Genomic DNA, 16,154 nt, shown 5'->3' with positions numbered 1-16,154 from the left:
TATGTGGTAGAAGCCCTGGTTCATAGTTAACTGTTGTGAATCTGTTTTTAAGACTGATATAAACGAAACTGCTAGGGAGAAAATGAGTGTCTCAAAACCGAGAGAACAAAATCATCTTTCTTTTTGTTAGTCTCAGTGATGTAAAATAGCTTATCAAATGACTGCAAGTATCTAAGTATCACAGTGTCTGTGTTTACCTATGGTCAACATGAACTGGGATACTCACCTTGTTGGAAGAAGCACTTATGCAGGCATCCAAGGCCTGGCATTTTCTGCATCTATATTTTTGTCTTTGCCAATCCCTAGATGTGTTGCTTTGGCAGAATTATTTGCTCTGTTTATGTCCCAATTTTGTGATTTGTCAAGTAGGGCTAATAATAGTGCCTGTCTGACGGGTTTGAGCCAGTACAGCAGAGGCACTTAGCAAGCACTGCCTCTACTACAATTACTGTTTTCATTTCTTTGCTGACTGGCAGGAAAAGCCCAAATGGGAAAGAGTTGACAAGCAGTGTAGATCACTATGATAGCTAAAATTAATTGAAAGTTTACATTTTTGGGTTTTTGTTTGGTTTTTAACTTGGAAAGAGTTCCCTGTATCACCCGATTGGCCTGGAACTCACTATGAAGACCATGCTGTCCCTAAATGTGCAGCAATCCTCCTGTCTCTGCCTCCCAGGTTTTGGCGTCACAGGTATGAGTCATCAGACCTGGCTTGAAATTCTACTTTGGTCAACATTTAGGTATCCCAGCAACCTCATTATTAAGGATCTAGGTGTTTTTGTTTTGTTGAAACAGGGCCTTGCTGTACCCTTGCTGGCCTGGAACTTGCTGTCTTGTCGAGGCTGTTGTTATAAACTCACACAGATCTGTCTGTTTCTGTCTCTAGAGTGAGGAGATTAAAGGTTCAGTCTACCAGGTCCAGCCTGATTTTCATTTTTAAGCCCACTAACAGATCAGTAAATTGAAACTTGTGAAAACTAAATGAATTTCCAAAGGTTAGCAACTTCTTAATAATGGGCACAATTACTTTTTTTTTTTTTTTTTTTTTTTTGGTTTTTTGAGACAGGGTTTCTCTGTGTACCCTGGCTGTCCTGGAAGTCACTTTGTAGACCAGGCTGGCCTCGAACTCAGAAATCCGCCTGCCTCTGCCTCCGAGTGCTGGGATTAAAGGTGTGCGCCACCACGCCCGGCCACAATTACTTTTTAAAATTTCATGTGTGGTGTATGTTGTGTCTTGTGGTTATGAGGAAGTCACTGAACCTAGTCCTCAACTGATTTACTGAAGCCGGTGAGCTACAGGGATCTGCCCGTCAAGTTGTTAGGCTTGTACAGCAGGGACTAGAGCCATTCGCCCTGTCCCTGGATATGGAATTTGAATCCAGCTGTAAATAATGTGAAGGGTGTGATTTTTGATTTCTGGTATCTTCTGTCTTAAATTTCCTAAGACTCAGTTCCACTGAGAACTACACGTTTTGTGGGTTTGCAATAATTTGCTGAAAGCCTCACATAGAATTAGTGTTGATCCAGGTCAGCCAGGTACCCAGAAAAACATTTCCTGTCTTGTGCTGCCTTGGGTACCTGAAAATGCAAATGAGGTTATTATAAATGTAAATGGCCTGATTATGGAGAGGAGAAACGACAGACCTGGGAAGATCTGAAACTTTTAGTCAGTAGTAATACTTTTGGAGCTTAAACGCCAGTGAAGGGAAATATAGTGAAATCAAATGTTGCTTTTAATTATGATTACTTATAACTAGCACTTAAGGTAAAAATCTCACATAGGAAAAATTTAAATTGTATGATGTAGCTAAGTATCATATGTAGAGTATATATGCAAAATGTGATTTTTTTTCTGGGGGGGGGGTGGTTGAGACAGGGTTTCTTTGTATAGGCCTGGCTGTCCTGGAACTCACTTTGTAGACCAGGCTGGCCTCAAACTCAGAAATCTGCCTGTCTCTGCCTCCCAAGTGCTGGGATTAAAGGCGTGCACTACCACCGCCTGGCATGATTTTTTTTTTTTACAGGATATAGTTGTGTTATTAACATGTGATTAACCCTCCTTCAACCCTAGAATACATCATTAAATTTATGTAATTTAAATGCTTGTGTGAGCCGGTGTGGTGGCCCATGTTTGTGTGATCTGGACTCTGAATAATTTTCAAACAGAAAATACTATTTCTTCTTCTGGTGAAAATTAGCCTTGAGGCAAATATCAAAATCAAGGGACTAAGGTACTCAGGAAGCATTGGAGCGTTTTTTTATGTGATGACAAGCTCCTAGACCTGACACCTGGGTGTTCTTTCATTCCTAAGGTGAAGGACTATGGAGTAACCTAACCTGTCCTTTTTCTTTTGTTGTTGTTAAGATTTATTTATTTTGCTGGGCCATGGTGTTCCACACCTTTAATCCCAGCACTCAGTCAGCAGAGGCAGGCAGATCTGAGTTTGAGACCAGCCTGATCTACAGAGCAAGTTCCAGGACAGCCAGGGCTACACAGAAAAACCCTGTCTCAACAACAACAACAAAGAGAATTATTTATTTTGAGCCAGGTGGTGGTGGTGGTGGTGGTGGTGGTGGTGGTGGTGGTGGTGGTACTTAATTCCAGCACTAGGGAATCCCAAGCATTAGAAAGGCAGAAGCAAGCAGATCTCAATGAGTTTGAGGCCAGCCTGGTCCATAGCACACAGAGTGAGTTCTAGGATGTGCCAAGGTTACACAGAGAAACCCTGTCTCAAAAAGCAAAGAACAACAACAAAATCAGATTTTTAAATTTTATTTTATATGTATGAGTAATTTGTATATGTGCACCATGTTTATGTGTGGTACCTGCTGAGGTCAAAAGATGGTGTTGGATCCTTTGGAACTGAAGTTATAGATGGTTATGAGCCACCATATGGGTGCTGGGTACTGAACCTGGTCTTCTGGAAGAGGAGCCATGCTGGTAACCATTGGGCCATCTCTCCATACCCCTCTGTCCTTTTCACTGACAGTCTGTCTGGGTGCCAACCAGAGGTATAGGACAATCACAGCCATTTCTTGGTCTTAAAATTTTGTTGGGACATTCTTATCTGCACTTCACATGAGGCCAATGATCTAGTCTTTTCCTTGCCCTGTCTGACCTGTTCTCTTCTACCAGGCTTCCTGCACCTGGGTGGCCTCCGTACTGCCCTCTACAACTACATCTTTGCCAAGAAGCACCAAGGGAGCTTCATTCTGAGGCTGGAGGACACCGATCAGAGCCGCTTGGTGCCAGGGGCAGCAGAAAGCATTGAGGACATGCTGGAGTGGGCAGGTGAGGCTGGCAAGGAAGGGGCCTCTGGGGAAGAACGGGAAGCAGAGGAGGAAACTGTGGATCTCTGAAGGTTCAAGGTGGAGAATGATAATTCCTGGAAAAATAGATACTTTCCACAGTCTGGGGTGGCAGGTGCTCCCTAAAATGCCAAGGCTCCCTAAAGCTCTAAGGCTGTTGTGAGATTCCTGTTCTTATCTCACTTAAGTACATTCCCTACATAGGCCAGGTAGGAAACAGGTTCGTTGAAGATGAGTGACTAGGCCAGCTCCAGTTCCCATGAGAATGTGACATGCCTCACATGTCTGGCTTTATAGTTCCAAGAAGAACCAGAAAGCTGAAGTGTTTGTTTTTTCTTTCTTTATTGATATAGGGTCTATCTGTGTAGCCCTAGTGTCCTAGAACTCACTATGTATAGCAGTCTGGGCCTCTAATTCACAGAGACTCATCTCTCTCTGCTTCCTGAGTGCTGAGGTTGAAGTTGACATGTTGTGAGCCAGCATACCCAGCTGAACTCTCTCTTTTTAAAAACATACTTTGTCTTCTCCCTAACTCTTTTTTATCTATTTTTTGTTTACACTTACTTATTTGTATGTGTGCACTTATGTGGAGGTCAGAATTTCAGTTGTTTTTCTCCTCCTGCAAGGTCGGTTCTAGGCATTGAACTCCCACCATCAGGATTTGCAGCAAGAATTTGCTCCTTGAACCACCTTGATGATTGATTTTTAAAATACTGTTAGGGTTCAAAAATCCAAAACAATCCAAGCAGGCCCAAGAGTCCAGCAAAGCACAATCTTTATTTGATTGTTATTTTGTCTTTTTTTTTTCCAGAGCTGAGGACCGAACCCAGGGCCTTGTGCTTGCTAGGCAAGCACTCTACCACTGAGCTAAATCCCCAACCCCACAATCTTTATTTGAATTAGGCAGCAAGAACCGACCAGTCAGGGACAACAGCACAGACTTGGGAGCCTAGCGCATGTTCAAATGTCCATCTCAGTAAGGATGTAAGCAGATGACAAAATGTACTCAGGGTGATAATGGTGGATCAGGGACACAGGAGCTAAACTGCACCCCCAAACTAGCATAGTACAGAGGTTTTTTTATTTTTTATTTATTTATTTTTTAATTTTTTGAGACAGGGTTTCTCTGTGTAGCCCTGGCTGACCTGGAACTCACTCTGTAGACCAGGCTGGCCTCGAACTCAGAAATCTGCCTGCCTCTGCCTCCCAAGTGCTGGGATTAAAGGCGTGCACCACCACGCCTGGCAATGCTACAGAGTTTTAAAGCTCAAAAACCATGAACAATTGTGCCACATTACAGCTATAGTTTTTCATCAGTCGGACTCATTTGTTCTATTGTGATTAGGAACAATGTTATGTTTTGGAGAACAAAAGAAGAATAAGGAGGAAACCTGAACTTAATTTTACCTTCAAGTTGATTAAAAGAGTCTGAAAACAAAATATTAGTACTTAGGATAAGTCTCATTTGTTTGATCCCAACATACTGCCCATTGCTAAACCTAGGCTCATATTTACTTTATTTTAAAGTCACTTAGTTATGAGCCAAACAAAATCAGTGCAGTCTCAAGAGTTGATCTTCTTGTGTATGAGTTAATCCTAAATCTAACTAGGAGTCTCCTGGATCATCCCAAACTCCTATGGGCTCCTAAAAATAGGCATTAGAGAAAGACAGTCCCCTAAGGAAAAGTACCAAGACTTTTTGAAGACATATATTCCTATCTCAGGTAATTATTCATTAGGCTCTAAGTTCCTAAGTAGCAGAAACCTATTTATCTAGCTTTTATTGGAGAAATTTTATTATATAATGTATTTAGTTGAGGTTCATTAACTAAAGGAATTTATTTATTTAATGATATCACTTTGATCCAGCTGCTTGCCTCAGCCTTGAAAATGCTAGGATTACAAGTATTAGCACTGTACTACACATACCCAGAATAATTTTAAACAGTACTGGACTCCAAATCTGGGCCTGTGCATATTGAGCAAGTGTTCTACCACTGAGCTGTATCCCAGCCCTGTAATTGGTTCTTAACCTGATATTAAGTTGTGATAAGAATTATAGAGAAAGAGCTGGAGAGATGGTTTATTGGGGAAAGTGCTTGTTGTGCAGTGTGAGGACTTGAGATCAGATACCTTTGGGGCTCACTGACCCCAGTATGCTGAGGCTCTCCAGGTTCAGTGAGAAGATGGGCAGGAAGAGCTGTCTGAGTGGTTAAGAGCAGTTACTCTTCTGGGTTCCATCACCCTCTTCTAGCCTCTGTGGGTACTATATGAGCATGATGCAGGCAAGGCAGTCATACACCAAGGAGCAGATTGTTTTAAATCTTTAAAAAAAAATGTGGGAAGCCCTTGAGGAGGACACCTAGTATCAACCTCCGGCTCTGTACAGATGTGCATGAGCTCCTGCAATCCAGCTCTATACAGATGTGCATGTGCTCCTGCAAGGTTACAGAGAAAGAGTAACAGGTCGCAAAGCTGAGGAAATGGTGCTCTGCTTTTTGAGGTTGTTTCTCTGGGCAGAGTCTTGCATGAAGTAAGCAGCTAACTCTGGCTCTGTAGAGTAGAGTAGATGGGATCAGATGCAAAAGTTCTGTGGAAGAGAAGTAGTGCTGGGGGAGGAAGTGCTACAGACCAGCCTCTATTGGGTCTCCGATCTGTAGGGAACGGGTTTCTGGTTGCAGGTGAGCAAGGGTCGGCGAGAATGGGGTGACAAGCAGATAGGATCCGAGGGAGTGTGTGGAATCTGAATGTAATTTGTCAAATCGAGCATCAAACTTTTTATACAGAAGAAAATAGGGAAGTTAGGTGATACATCGGCAAGGTACAATAAGGTTACTGATGCTTAATGACTCTTACACAAAACAGAGGAAACACGAAGACTGGCAGGAACTGGGCAATAAAACAACTGAGACAAAGTCAGCCCTATCTAAGGTCAGCTATAGTCTTAGAAGCCAGGTGTGAGGTCTTTACACTCCCAGGGCAAGGACTTTCATGCAGCCCAAGTCATGATTCTAATTAGGGAGTTCCTCTCTAGCTAACCTTCTCATGAATAATGCAATACTTTAAAACCACAGCCCGATCTACTTCCTAAACTATTGTAAATTCCTGTATATGGGAGCAACTTGGCTTTTATTCTAAGTGATAGTGTGCGGGAAATTTCTACTAATAAGTAATGTAGTCTGCCATACATAACTATAATGAAAATTCTAAACTTATGTTGCTAAGCTTGCCCTGAGACTTATAACTCTATGTAGTAGATAGTAATGCCTGATTTCTTTCACTATCTCTCTTACAATACTAGAGGCAATTCTGAATGTCACTGAATAGGCAACATTCTTACCGAATTCCAAGTCCATGGTAGGCTCAAGGACTACCTAGGGCATTGGTGAAGGCCAGGAAGCAAAGTTCAATTTTGCTTAGATATTTGGCAAGTCATTGCTTGGAGGCACCTATAATAAAACAGTACTGAAAGAAAGCACACAGATCCATTCGCAAGGACAAGTTTGGAGCATACATGCTATGGGATGCCACAGTTCCAGGAGACTAAGTTTCTGTGAACTTCTCACCTCGGGACTGCATCCAGGCTTTTGGCTTGTCATGCATGTCACTACTGGAGTGGATGTAGCAAGGAAGGACAAGTGCTATGGTCTAGGAGTCACTCCACAAACTACAGAAACACCCATCTCAGTCAGACAAGGATGTTTTATTGAACACACACCCTAATACTGCTCAGACCAGGGACATAATTCAGAATTATCTGAACTGTGACAGCAGACATCTTTCTCTGCCAGCTTATAAAGGAAAAAACAACAACAACAAAAAAAAAAAACAACAAAAAAATCACAATGAGTTCATATGCAGGTGCAGGAAATGCTGCCTGGCGTTTACTCAAACCATTTTAGACATAACAGTTCACATTGCCCTTTGATTTGATGGTTTCCTACATAAAGTTTTGTGGACTCTCTTAAGATAAGCAAACCTCATACAGAACCTATCAGGGTATGTGGTAAGCATGCTCTTGCTCTGAGCCAAGTCACCTCTCTGTGTCAGTGACTGGCAGGCATATTATAGCAATGATGTGAAATAGCTGGCAGGCATGGAACAAAATAGCTACAGCTATGTTGGAGTGGTCAGACAGGAATAACAAGGAGTCTAGTATGGCCCAAAGACTGCAAGAAAACAAAATGACAATATGGGAGAGCAGTGTGAATTCACTCAGTAAAATGAGGTCCAGCTGAAAACTTCAATTTGATGGGACCTTGCTGCCCCAGGTACTGTGTGAGGCTCATGCAGAGGTGGCTCGGCTGCTGGTCCTGCCCTCCTTGAGCATCCACTGCAACACTGTTGTATAAACAGGGCCTGCAGTACCTACTCATGGTATAATATCACAGCAATAGAAAAGTTACTAAGATGCTGTCCTAGTAACATGACCCTGATTAAGCCAAATGAGCCACAAAATAAAAAAAGTCCTAAATCTGGAAAAGATACTAGTGGGGATGAGAACTTGTTAATAGGAATGGGAGGGAGATAAGATCGAGTGAAAGAAGTATAATAAAATTATATACATATGTGAAAATGTTTTGAGAATGAAATTTTAAAAAGGTAGAGATCTTTAAAAAAAATCCCTAAATTTACCTCATTCAACTTTGTTCTTTTTTCACTCTCCTTTTCTTTTGTTTTTGGGTTTTGTTTCCTTTCCTTTTTTTGGTTGGAGACAGTGCCTCATGTCTGCCTCAAAGTCACTGTGTGTCAAGGCTTTGAACTCCTGATCCTCAAGAATGCTGGAGCTATAAGCATATACACCATGCTTGTCTTTTTCTATGGACATGCAAGGGTTTTTGAGAAGTGGAGTAACAGCTGCCTGCAGCAGGAAGGGGTTCTGAAAATAGGTTGTCCTATCTTTCTTTAATAGAGAATGACCTAGTTAGTAGGGTTAATACTGTTGAGATGAAACACTGGGTTTATTTGGCTTACACTTCTCCAGGGAAGTTAGGACAGGAACTCAAAGCAAGAGCAGAGGGCATGGAGGGGTGTTGCTGATTTGCTTGCTCTTCACAACTTGCTCAGCCTGCTTTCTACTAGAACCTAGGACTACTTGTTAGTGACTCCGCTAACCTGGACTGAGCCCTCCAACATCAATCACTAAGAAAATGCCCTATAGACTTGCCTATAGCCTGATCCTATGGAGACATTGTCTCTGTTGAGGCTCTTCTTTCCCTCTAATGACTCCAACTTGTGTCAAGTTGGCACAAAACTAACTAGTACAAAGTATCTTTTATTCTTTGAGAATTCTGTACATGTAAACAATGCATTTTGATCATAAGCACCCCCAACTCCCCTTCTCCCTTTGGAACCCCAGGCTCATTCCTCCTCCCTACGCCCCCAGGTACCCTCAACACATAGCACTCTCTCTTTCATATCCTCTCTTTTAAGTCAATAACCCAGTGAGTCCAAGCGGTACAGTTGGAATGTTAACTTGATTTTCTGCGGGTAGTCATAGCTGCATGAGTTTATGAGTGCAGTAACTATATCATGTTGCAAAGATGCATTTCACAGCACCCTCCTCATCTTCTGGGATTTTTGTTTGTTTGTTTTTCGAGACAGAGTTTCTCTGTATATCCTGGCTATCCTGGAACTCACTCTGTAGACCAGGCTGGCCTCAAATTCAGAAATCCACCTACCTCTGCCTCCCAAGTGCTGGGATTAAAGGCATGTGCCAACACTGCCTGGCCATCTTCTGATTCTTATATTCTTTCTGCTCTTCTGAAATGTTCTCTGGGCCTTGAGGTGGATAAAGATTTTTCATTTAGAGCTGAGCACTCATTAGACACTTATTCTCAGCACTCTGACCAGTTATGTGTTGTTGATTATGTGCTGACCGCTGCAAAGAGACACCTCTCTGACAAGGTTGAAGGGATAACAAATATTTAGAAGGCAGTTTGACAAGCTGTCATTTAGCAAAATAGGAGTAGGTTCCTCTGGAGAGCCGCTGACCTCCTGACCCATGGACTTTTGGCCAGGTTTATAGCACCAAGCCTGAATCCCTTCCTACAGACATGCCTCAAACCCAGCCCCAAAGCAGTTGGTGACCTCTGTAACCTTCACGTTGTTCTTACACCACTGGGGCACATCTTGCCTGTAGGCCAGTACTGTAGTGTGCAGGCTTGGTTCAGGGGTGCCATTGATGTGTTTGCCTCCCTGGTGGCCTGCTTTACACCTTCCTCACTATGCAGTTTACTTAGCACTATTCTTAGCGAGGAAGACGGTTTCAGGTTAGTTCCTGCTTGGTATCTGAGTGTCCTGCAGCAAAAACTATGTTGTGTTTTCAGCAGTAGGACTTAGTATCTAGTTTTGGTGAGGTTGTGAGTGTGGAAGTATGGGTGTATTTTAGGTTTGTTTGTTTGTTTAATGTGTGTATGACTTTATGCCTGTCACACGTGTGCAGGAGCCTGTGCAGAGGGTATTTGATCTCCTGGAACTAGAGTTATAGGTGGTTGTGAGCCATGGGGATGTGAGTGATAGGGTTCTGTGGTGAAGGGCAGAAATGTTACTCTGATATCCCATCCCCAGAGCAAGCTGAGGTCCCCGAGGGGCTATGAAGAGAGGGCTGAGGTTCCTAAGGAGGACCTTAGCACTCTGCCTTGATTCCCCAGAAAGTATATGATGTGTTGGTGTGCAGTAGGACATGGGGCCAGCATCACTCTCCTTCCCTGGGTTTGTCACCAGTCATATAGCACCCACAAGTCATGCATACCCCTAGAAGCCATCACCAGACATAGTAAAACCCGTTCCATTCCTCCATAGTTCCCATGTGCTTATGCGTGTGTGTGATGCTGTGTTGTAAAACTGTGATATTATGGGCTGGAGAGATGGCTCAGCGGTTAAGAGTGCCTACTGCTCTTCCAAAGGTCCTGAGTTCAAATCCCAGCAACCACATGGTGGCTCACAACCATCTGAAATGAAATCTGACGCCCTCTTCTGGAGTGTCTGAAGACAGCTACAGTGTACTTACATATAATAAATAAATAAATAAATATTAAAACAAAACAAAACAAAGGATCATGTGTATGTAAAGCGCTTAGGTGAATAGCTGGAGAAGAAAAAGAGCATTGTTTGCATTTCTGGTGTTCCTCTGTGACAACAGTTTTCCACCTGTGTTCCAGGCATCCCACCTGATGAGAGTCCCCGCCGGGGTGGTCCTGCAGGGCCCTACTGTCAGTCCCAGCGGCTGGCTCTGTATGCCCAAGCCACGGAAGCCTTGCTGAGATCTGGAGCTGCCTATCCCTGTTTCTGTTTGCCACAGCGGCTGGAGCTTCTGAAGAAGGAAGCACTGAGGAGCCGACAGACACCCCGGTGAGAATCCCAGCTCACTCTGCTTGTCTCCCCAAGTTGGTGTTTGTTGCTTCTCCGTTTCTGCAGGTCAGGCATTTGTGCGGGGCTTAGCAGGGTTCTTTGTATCTTTCATAGCTTCAATTGGGCTGAAGTCAAGCCTGTAGTTCTCTGGAGTTTTGCCTGAAGCAGATTCCCTTCTGTCCCCTCCTCAGGCTGTGGGCAGGCCAGGGGTCTTACTGGTTGCCTGTTCCTTGTCACATGGGTTTTCTCTAACCAACTAAAGGTCAGAATACATACCTGGTCTTCGCTTCGCTTCGCTTCCCTTCCTTTTCCCAGAGCTGAGGACTGAGCCCAGGGGCCTTGTGCTTCCCCTGCCCTCCCCCCCCAAAAAAAAAAGCCAGGCAGTGGTGGTGTACTCCTTTAATCCCAGCACTTGGGAGGCAGAGGCAGGAAGATTTCTGAGTTCAAGGACAGTCTGGTCTACAGAGTGAGTTCAAGGACAGCCAGGGCTACACAGAGAAACCCGGTCTTAAAAAAACAGAAAAAAAAATCCCCAACCTCTCTTGTTTTTTCTTTTTGGTAGTGCTTAAGATTGAACAAATAGCCTTGTGCATACTAGGCAAACATTCTTCTAACTCTACTGTATCTCTAAACCACAGAGTTCTCTGTATAGGACAGTCCACAACCTGTCAATTGAATATACCTAACTGTGGAGGTGACATCTTACCACTTGTGTTCTGTTCTTTAAGAAGAAGTCAGTATGAATTCAGTCCATACTTTGAGGGCAAACATTGTAGAACATAACTGCCAAGAGGCAGGACCACAGGCATTGGGGCTGTAGGAGAAGCTGCTGGCTAAACTGCATCTCTGGCAATATTATCTGTAATATTAATAACTATATATTGTATAAAAATATTTGGGCTGTGTATGGTGGTGCACACCTTTAATCCTGGTACTTAGAGGCAGAAAGATCTGAGTTTTAAGCTAGCCATACATAGTGAGTTCCAGGACATCCTGGGCTTTGTAAAGAGACCCTTTCTCCCCTTACCTCCAAAATGCTTACTGACCAAGTAGAGGGCCCAAGTTCAGTTCCTAGTACCCACATGGGACAGTTCATAACCACCTGCAACTGCAATCCCAGAGGAATCCGATTCTTTTGGCCTCTGTAAGCACCTGAACTCATACACACACCCCACAAACACTTACTCAAAATTAAAAGAGCCGGCGTGGTGGTGCATGCCTTTAATCCCAGCACTCAGGAGGCAGAGGCAGGCGGATTTCTGAGTTCAAGGCCAGCCTGGTCTACAAAGTGAGTTCCAGGACAGCCAGGGCTATACAGAGAAACCCTATCTCGGAAACAAAACAAAACACCCCCCTCCAAAAAAAAAAATTAAAAGAATTGCTGAGTATAGTGGCAGATGCCTTTAGTTCCAGCACTTGGGAGGCAGGGGTCAGCAGGTATCTGTGAGTTCAAGGCTAGCCTGATCTACAAAGCAAGTTTCAGGCCTGTAATGGCTACGTAGTGTGATCCTATCTCAAAAAACAAACAACCCAAAAAATTTATGTTTAATATTTACATTTCTTTTTAAATTTTTAAACTTATTTTGTGAGGGGCAGCACGTGGCCCAGCGTGTATGGGTCAAAGGTCAAGTCTCATGAGTTGGTGTTCGCCCTCCACATGTGCGGATAACTCAGGTTATTAGCCTTGGCAGAAGGCACCCTCACCTACCGAGCTAACCTACTAGCTTCATATTTTATACTTGAACTACCGAACAATATATAGAAATATGTCTCCTCACCTTCCCTTTGGCCACTCATTTCCTCTCTCAAGAGGTAGTTGGTACTAGGTAGTATGTTCAGTGCCTGTGCTGACAAAGGGGGATCACCGTTACCTTTTCCAGTCATGGTAGTTTGCAGTATACTACACATCTCCTGTCTTAGGGGAGTTTCCATATCAGCCCATAGTTTTTTTCTATCCTATAATATTGCATATATGATATAGCATGGTGACATTTGCCCGTAATGCCAGCATTCAGGAGGCAGAGGCAGGACGATCAGGAGTTCAGGGTCAGCCTTAGCTACCTTGAGACTTTGAAGCTTTTCTGGGCTTCGTGAGACCTTTAAAAAACAACAGAAAACCGTATATTGAAATACTATGAATTGCTTATTCTGTTCCCTGTCGGTGAATCTTTATGCCTCTTATACTTTGTCCTAAAGGGAGGAGTTGTGATGAGTGTGATAGTTTAAATGAGAATGGTGCCCAGGAGTTCATGTGTTTGAATACTTAGTCCCCAATTGTTAGAACTGTTAACGTAGGATTAGGAAGTGTGGCCTTGTTGGAGGAGGTCTGTCACTAGGGGTGGTGGGCTTTGAGGTTTCAAAGACTCAACTGTTCCCACTGTACTCTCTGCCTTCTGCTTGCCAATCAAAATAAAAACCCTCAGTTGTGCTCCACCATTATGGGTTCCAACCCTAAGCCCAATTTTTTTTTTTTTTTTTTTTTTTTTTTTTTGGTTTTTCGAGACAGGGTAGACAGGGTTTCTCTGTATAGCCCTGGCTGTCCTGGAACTCACTTTGTAGACCAGACTGACCTCGAACTCAGAAATCCACCTACCTCTGCCTCCCAAGTGCTGGGATTAAAGGTGTGCACCACCACACCCAGCAATTTAATGCTTTCTTTTTAAATTGCCTTGGCCATGTTGTTTTGACACAGCAGTAGTCAATAAACCGGGCAGTGGTGGCACGTCCCTTTAATCCCAGGGGAGATACTTGGGAAGCAGAGGCAGGTGAATTTCTGAATTTGAGGCCAGCCTGGTCTACAGAGTAAGTTCCAGGACAGCCGGGGCTATACAGAGAAACCCTGTCTAGAGAAAGAGAGAGAGAGAGAGAGAGAGAGAGAGAGAGAGAGAGAAGCAGCCAATATAATAAGGGAACATTGAAGAACATCATTTTCTCTTACACGCGTTCTCGCGACCAGCCAGGAAGAACACAACAAACCGGAATCTTCTGCGGCAAAGCTTTATTGCTTACATCTTCAGGAGCCAGAGAGCAAGAGCCAGAGCAAGAGCTTTATTGCTTACATCTTCAGGAGCCAGAGAGCAAGAGCCAGAGCAAGAGCTTTATTGCTTACATCTTCAGGAGCCAGAGAGCAAGAGCCAGAGCAAGAGCTTTATTGCTTACATCTTCAGGAGCCAGAGAGCAAGAGCCAGAGCAAGAGCTCTATTGCTTACATCTTCAGGAGCCAGAGAGCAAGAGCCAGAGCAAGAGCTTTATTGCTTACATCTTCAGGAGCCAGAGAGCAAGAGCCAGAGCAAGAGCTCTATTGCTTACATCTTCAGGAGCCAGAGAGCAAGAGCCAGAGCAAGAGCTTTATTGCTTACATCTTCAGGAGCCAGAGAGCAAGAGCCAGAGCAAGAGCTTTATTGCTTACATCTTCAGGAGCCAGAGAGCAAGAGCCAGAGCAAGAGCTTTATTGCTTACATCTTCAGGAGCCAGAGAGCAAGAGCCAGAGCAAGAGCTCTATTGCTTACATCTTCAGGAGCCAGAGAGCAAGAGCCAGAGCAAGAGCTTTATTGCTTACATCTTCAGGAGCCAGAGAGCAAGAGCCAGAGCAAGAGCTTTATTGCTTACATCTTCAGGAGCCAGAGAGCAAGAGCCAGAGCAAGAGCTTTATTGCTTACATCTTCAGGAGCCAGAGAGCAAGAGCTCTATTGCTTACATCTTTAGGAGCCAGAGAGCAAGAGAGAGAATGGCGAAACCCCGTCCCTTTTTAAGGAGAATTATCCTCCGCCTAGGATGTGTCGCTCCCTGATTGGCTGCAGCCCATCGACCGAGTTGTCGCCACGGGGAAGGCAGAGCACATGGGGTGGAAAACTACCCTTGGCACATGCGCAGATTATTTGTTTACCACTTAGAACACAGGATGTCAGCGCCATCTTGCAACGGCGAATGTGAGGGCGGCTCCCCACAATTTTCATCTGTGATATATGTATGAGTAGTGTCTTAGCTTATTTGCTGTAATAAAATACCCTGACAAAAGAAACTCCAGAAAGGAAGGGTTTCTTCTGGCTCACAGTTTGAGATTTCAGTCCATCCTGGCCAGGAAGTCCAGAGCAGGGGCTGGAAGCCGCTGTCTCACTGTGTCTCACTGTGTCTCACTATGTCTGGCTGAAGAAACTGATGCCTGCGAATGTTCCGCTCCCTTTCCTCATTCCATGCAGTCCAAGATCCCGACCCAGGGAACAGTGCAGATGGACATTTTTGGGCTACTTTATTGGGTTCTTATATCTACCAGCTTTCCAACCCGTATTCCATCCTAATCCATTCCAAGCCCCAACACTACGTAGAAGAGAATGAAGGTAGAGGGGAAAGGGACTAGACCTCTTTAGACTACTTCCTGCTGACGAGGTGTGTCAAGTTCCCTGGGGCAAGTCCAGTCTTCTTTGTCAGAATCTCTCCAGCCAGCAGTCCAGTAATAGCAAACACAGCAGCAGGAACCAGCAACAGCAGCCAACAGGCCCTCTTGGGACTCTCCCATATATCCCCTCTCCAGAATCCCAGACATAAAGTATCTGCAGCTGGCAAAAGTCAGCCCTTCCTAGAATACAAGACAATCATAGTTAGCAGCTGTGGACAATCTGAAGCAGCCCCTGAGATTAAAACAGAAACATACTCAACATAACTGGGTTTTTTTTTTTGTTTGTTTTTTTAAAGATTTATTATATGTAAGTACACTGTAGCTGTCTTCAGACACACCAGAAGAGGGAGTCAGATCTCGTTACGGATGGTTGTGAGCCACCATGTGGTTGCTGGGATTTGAACTCTGAACCTTTGGAAGAGCAGTCGGGTGCTCTTACCTGCTGAGCCATCTCACCAGCCCACATAACTGGGTTTTTAAGGAAACCAAATTCTCACTACAGAATGGTGTAGATGTGTTTCCTTGTATCAATTCATTTAATCAGTATAATCCTTCCTAGAGGCTAAAAATATCTAAACAATTCCTTACAGGTGTGCGTAGAGACTTGCCTCTTAGGTGTTTTCAGATACTGTCAAATTGACGTCAGTATTACCCATCCTAGATTTCTTCCAAAATGTAGACTTCATTACAGGAGCTGTATATAAATGTGAAGCTGGGTATGGTAATACACTCTTGTACTCAGGAACTTGGAGAGGTATGGGCAGGGGGAACAGGGGTTCAAGGGCATCCTCAATGTGTAGTAAATGTGAGAGCAGCCTGTACTGTGAACAGTCTCTCATGTGCCCCTACACACACTCAAGAGAGAAGGAAAACGTGTTGCCTTGATAGAGTCCATCCAGCGGCTTTTTCTAGTTTACACTGGCTTTTTCTAGTTTACAGTTACCAGTAAATAGCATCATAGCTCTACTTTCAGTAACTGCTGGACAAAGGCTAGATGTTTATAGGCATTCACTGCTTTTTTTTACCTCTGAGACAGAAATCTCACTGTGTAGCTCAGCCTGGCCTCCAACTTGAAATCTTGTTTCAGTCTCCCAAG

General features: G+C 43.9%; 1 protein-coding gene across 3 annotated transcripts in view; it reads left to right on the top strand.

Annotated features, from left to right (window-relative positions):
* Ears2 (glutamyl-tRNA synthetase 2, mitochondrial) overlaps positions 1–16,154 on the top strand; it is a 32,933-nt gene that overhangs the window by 874 nt on the left and 15,905 nt on the right. For 2 of the 3 annotated variants that reach the window (XR_003946547.1, NM_026140.3), the window contains exons 2-3: positions 3,137–3,292; positions 10,473–10,662. Coding sequence is in view for 2 of the 3 variants with exons in the window: in NM_026140.3 (NP_080416.1) it covers positions 3,137–3,292; positions 10,473–10,662 (346 nt within the window). In the remaining variant the exon portion in view is untranslated. Of the gene's footprint in view, positions 1–3,136; positions 3,293–10,472; positions 10,663–13,618; positions 14,684–16,154 lie in introns of those variants that run through there. The other variant, XM_030242929.1, reaches the window with a different exon arrangement.

Source organism: Mus musculus, chromosome 7 (genome assembly GCF_000001635.26).
Source record: "Mus musculus strain C57BL/6J chromosome 7, GRCm38.p6 C57BL/6J".
Classification (NCBI taxonomy): Eukaryota; Metazoa; Chordata; class Mammalia; order Rodentia; family Muridae; genus Mus; species Mus musculus.
This window is presented reverse-complemented; position numbering and strand designations above follow the sequence as displayed.